The sequence below is a fragment of the Eimeria acervulina genome, genomic scaffold (genome assembly GCF_000499425.1).
Source record: "Eimeria acervulina Houghton genomic scaffold, Eah_scaff758, whole genome shotgun sequence".
NCBI classification, from domain to species: domain Eukaryota; phylum Apicomplexa; class Conoidasida; order Eucoccidiorida; family Eimeriidae; genus Eimeria; species Eimeria acervulina.
Genome location: NW_013549615.1, coordinates 10,368 through 15,578, shown reverse-complemented (window position 1 = coordinate 15,578; position 5,211 = coordinate 10,368). Strand labels below are relative to the sequence as shown.

Here is a 5,211-nt window from a genome sequence, read left to right as displayed (position 1 = left end):
ATATATATATGTATATATATATATATATAATATTCTACTTTATAAACAACACGAAAATATATTCCATCTACGATGCACAACAAAAAATACCCTTGCATTCTATGCATTTTATATACTTAATATATATATAATATATAATATATATATAATATATAATATATATTTATATATTCATATTATATCTATATATTCATATTATATATATATTCATATTATATATATATATATATATATTATATATATTATTCAGTGTCCACAGTGCGACGCTAAGGTATCGTGAAGTTGTTGTGTGTTTAGTTGTTGCATGGATTGCGTTTGCTGACGTGTTTGTAATTTGTTTGTTTTATTTTTAAGTTTTTCTTCTGCTATTTGCTGCAGCTGAGGCAGCGCATAGCCCCTGGCTTGAGGGCGTATGATTCTTCTCGGGTGTCTCCACAGGTCCCCCCACGCTGCATTTCTTGCTTGTTTATAACCAGCTGAATATGACATGTATTTAGTAATAGCAATACGCTCATAACGATGAGGAGCTGAACAAATATCAATTAAAACATGTTTATTGCATTTAATAGGAGGTGCAACAATCCTTGGCCAGGAGAAAGAGAGAGAAGTAATATTATCTGTTTTATTGATATTTACATTTCTAGGACTTGTTTGCTTCCTTATAACAAGAAAACTATATTTCTCTCCTTCTACACTCTTACTTCGAGAACCCTTGCAATATATATGATGAGACAATCTCATTACTCTCTGATTAAAGTGACACCAATCCTGTCCGCTTAAAGCTAAAGGACATACATTTTCATGAGGGCAAGGAGATACGAAGTGAAAGGCATTTGAAGTTAATTCTGTTATAAACATCTCTCTAACTGCATGCAGTACGCGGAAGCCAGTTGCTGTACCTCTCTCTAATAATACTAATATACCGCCTCTACGCAGCCGATTCCATAGAAGGCGCACCAACGCATTACGAGGCGGCTGTCCTTCTACTGAGCGCAGCAACCCATGAGGAAGCAAGATTAAATCAAAGCCTTCATCTTCTTTATTACCTCCTAAACCCTCTTCATATAATCCTAGCTGCCACTGCACAGCTGGAGATATATCGCTCAATAAATACTTTCCTACACTCGCCAGGTGTACAGACGGCTCAACTGCCATCAACAATTCAAATATACTTTCACCTTCCCCACATGCTGCTCCTGCTGCTGCTGTTGCTGTTCCTGATGCTGCTGCTCCTGCTGCTGCTGCTAATTCTGCTGCTTCTGTTTGTATGGGCTTCGCTCTGTTCTGCTTCCTAGGCATTGCTGCTTCGTCGCCTTTGAGGAGGTCCCCATACACCGCATGAAGGGCTATTAACCCTGCTGCGAATCCAGCATTCATTTCTAATACTCTTTTAGGCTTGAAGTCTACACATCTTTGTTTAACTTCAACGAGAATACGCAGCAAAGATGCATAAACAGCAGCAAAACGATGTGCTGTCCATGCAGCAGCAGTTAAGGGGGAATACCCGCTGACCAGCTGTCTATACAGCCTATGACGTGCATCTTCTGCTGCTGCGAGGGCCTCTTGTTCTATAAGGCCTTCTGAAGGAATCAAAGAAGGTAGTAAAGAAGCAACACCAGGCAACGAGCGCAGCTGCTTCGTGTTACGCCCAAGCAGCAACGACTTGCTGCTCCCTTGCTGCTGCTGCACCTTCTCTGCTGCTGCTGCTGCAGCAGCAGCAAAACGAGAACCCTCATCCTCGTCTCCCTGCTGCTGTTGCTGCTGCTGCTGCTGCTGCTGTAGTTGTTTGCTGGCGATAGCTTCCTTAACGATTTGCTGCGCCTCCGGCAGCAGCACAGAGGGCAGCACTCTCGGGAGCTCTACAGATGTCCTTGCTGTTGTTTTTGTTGCAAGGAGCTTTCCTATCTTTTCTAAGTCTTTCTTCTTCCCTACATGCTGCAGCAGCAGCTGCAGCTTGTACACAATGCTGCGCGGGAGCCGCACTGTCTTTAAAGTGCATGCAGCCAGCGCCTCTTGGTGAAGAAAAGAAGAAACATCTGCGCGAGGAGACTCCGCCATACGATCAAACAAATACCCACGAAATACGCTGTCCACAGGCCTGTTGCTGGTGCTGCTTCTGCTGCTGCTGCTGCTTTTGCTGCTGCTCATGTTGCTGCAGCTGCCCTTGCTCCGGCTGGTACAGCTGCTACCGCTGGTGTTGCTGCTGTTACTGCTGCTGCACGCAGAAGGACAAAACGACTTGCACGAGGGCCAGGTAGGCCTGCTGCTGCTGCTGCTGCTGTTACTGCTGCTGCTGCTGTTGCTGCTGCTGCTGCTGCTTGAAGAGGTTGCGGAAGCAGCGGTGCTGGCGCCATTGCTGCCGCTTCTGATGTTTCCATCATGATCGCTACTACTTGTACTACCACTGCCTCTGCTGCTGCTGTTGCTGCTGCTAATGCTGCTGCTGCTGCTGGTTGCGAAGGCGCGAGACGTCCGCCGTTGCTGGAAAGAAGAGAGAAGTGGAATATGGGGGTGAAAAGACGAAGTAATTAAATATGAAGATTGCCTTGCATCGACGCCACTTGATGCTGCTGTCTCGTCTGCTGCTGCTGCTGCCCTTTTTGCTGCTACTGCTGCTGCTCCTATCCCTTCTGATGTTTCTGCTGTTGTCCTTTCGGTGGCATCTGCTTCTGCCGCTGCTGGTGCTGATTCATGTGCAGCAGCAGAATGCCTGACGGCGGCAGTAGGAGGGTGGCCAATACAAGAAGAAAAGAAAGGAGGGAAGTGACGGCAGCGAGGAGAAAGGAAGACAGGACCTCGGAGAGGTATCATCGGTGGCTGAAACGAAGAAAGGGTCTTTCTTTCTTCTCATTCAAACTCAGTACAGAAGAAGACTGGAAGAGAAACTCCTGTCTTCGTCGAGGAAAATGATATTAAAGAGGGCGTTTAAAGAAAGGGATTAAGTAGACATGAAGCTAATCCACGATGAATGTTCGCTTGCGGAAGGCGGCATTTGCTGAGGTGTATGTACACCTCACGAGTTGAAACTGCATTCAACTTGAATTCATTGATGATGTTGCATTTGCATGGTTTCAGCACATTTAAAAGAAAATAAGCGGAAGATTCATCTCATAGTGCCGCCTTATTTTTGTTTGTAGAGTATCTTCTCCACAAAAGAAAAGAAATATCTTTTTTTTTAATTTCGCGTTGCCTTCTCTTGAAATTGAATCGGTACGCCGATCGTGTCTGTGGGGCTGATCTGCGTGTTCTGGGACTTTTAAATTGCAAATTATTCATCAATTTCCCCCTCAAATATGAGAAATAATGCCAATAGTCTAATATGAAGGAGAAACATTCATGTAAACACTCTCCATCCGTTCACAAGACGCTGCCGACCGCGAAGAACCGAAGCTGCACGGGGGGCCCCTTCGTGCCTTGCATGCACAAATGTGGTAATTCTTATTGGTTTATTAGAAGAAATTGATTTATTTTTGTTGTTTTAAGGAGTTATCGTCGTCAAGGAGAGAGAAGAAGGAACTCTCCCCCTGCGGTTTCTTACTCTACTGTTTTGAATGTGAGGTTTCTGTGCGTTGAGGTGTCGTCTTCGCGTTTCTGTCGGATCTCCTCCAATGCATCTTCCTTTTATTTAGCTTGGTGCTTCTTCTGCTGGGGCTGGCGGCGCTCATTCAGAATGTTTCATTTCGCTGCTGCTGCTCCTGCTCCTGCTGCTGCTGCTGCTGCTCCTCCTCCTCAACCTCCTCCTACTTCTGCTGCTTCTCCGGACTTGGAGGGGTCCTCTACGTACTTCAGCAAGGGAGAGGTGCTGGCTGCTAGCGTCTCTGGAGTGACAGATACGCTGAGCCGCATGCAACGCCTTTGTTTTTCGCGCTGTTGCTGTTCATACACCCGAGCGGCCTTCAAGGAGCCCCAATTAGAAGTCTATGAAAAGGCATGCACTGACAGGTGCATCAGCAAACACATGCAGACACATGAACTTGTGGGGCTGCACCTCGCTAGATTTCATAGCCCTCTCTCTCCCCAAACAGAGACGGACGCCTCTGTAGCAGCAGCAGCACAAGCACCAGCAGCAGCAGCAGGAGGAACAGCAGAAAAAGCAGGGGACGAAGCAGCAACAAATTCTTATCAGCCGTTGTCTTTGGCGTACTTATAATTGAATAAACAAAGGCGTGAGGTGTATGTACACCGCACTGGGCGCTCATGGTGCTCCGACGACAGCTGGGGCTGGATGTGCTGCCCCCTTTGAGGGGGCGTCTGCCTCTTCGGCGTTGGGGTGTATGTGCAGCTCCTCTCAGAAGTGCAGACAATCGTTTGCAGCTCTGTGATAGAGACGCAGCGTCTGTACACCCGCCTTGTGGGGCTGGTGGTTTGTTGAGGTGTACGTACACCTCTGCTCCGTTGTCTCCACTGCATTTCTATTCGCGTTCCTGTCGTTCTTCTTCCTCCTCAAGCGCAGCAGCAGCAGCAGCAGGTGCAGCAGGTGCAGCAGGTGCAGCAGCAGCAGCAGCACCTTCTGCTGCTGCTGTTTCTATTGGGAGCAGTAGTGGTGTTTATGTAGCAGCAAGAAGAGGAGAGGTGAAGAGGAGAAATTTGCTGCAGCAGCGGCCGAGAGGAGCGCAGCAGCCGCGATTGAGGCGGGTGTATTCAATGGGGCCTGAGGAGCTGCTGCAGTGCATGCGTTTCTGCAGCAGCAAATTGCTGCTGCAGCGTTCAGTATGGGAGGCGTTTATGTATCGTGTATGTGTGCTGCGGGGGTGTCTGTCTGCTGCTCAGCTCGTGCAGGTTGTACGTATATTTGCTGCAGCAAGAAAGAGAGAGTTTTGCTTCTTATCTCTTGTCTTAGAAGCTATTCACATGCAGCAGCAAAGGCTTAGCTTTGGTGAAGGAGTGCTGCTGCTGTCAGCGCTGCAGCGGCTGCAGCTGCAAGACGAATTGCTGCTTGCTGCTCTTTATAACCGATCTCTACACTCCATCAACAGCACAACTTCCCCTCCTCTTCTTGCTCTTCTCGCCCATACGGCTGTCAAACAGCTGCAGCAGCAGCAGCAACAACAGCAGGAGCAGCTGCTGGTACAGCAGCAGCTGCTGCAGCAGCTCTTACACCGCATCTACACCTCTTTAGTAGGCCGTCTAAACACACATCACCAGCCCCAAACCTTGTCTCTTCTTCTTGCAGCATACGCGAAGTATGCATGCACTCAACTGGAGCAGCCT

The 5,211-nt window shown here is 47.7% G+C and overlaps 1 protein-coding gene across 1 annotated transcript; it reads right to left on the bottom strand.

Moving 5' to 3' along the window:
* Positions 1 to 365: 365 nt before the first annotated feature.
* On the bottom strand, positions 366 to 2,811 carry EAH_00048310 (hypothetical protein, conserved; the record flags this gene model as incomplete). Its single annotated transcript, XM_013394503.1, has 2 exons — positions 366 to 527; positions 796 to 2,811. The coding sequence occupies 2 exons, from the start codon at positions 2,809 to 2,811 to the stop codon at positions 366 to 368; spliced, it is 2,178 nt and encodes a 725-aa protein (XP_013249957.1).
* Between the last annotated feature and the right edge of the window lie 2,400 nt (positions 2,812 to 5,211).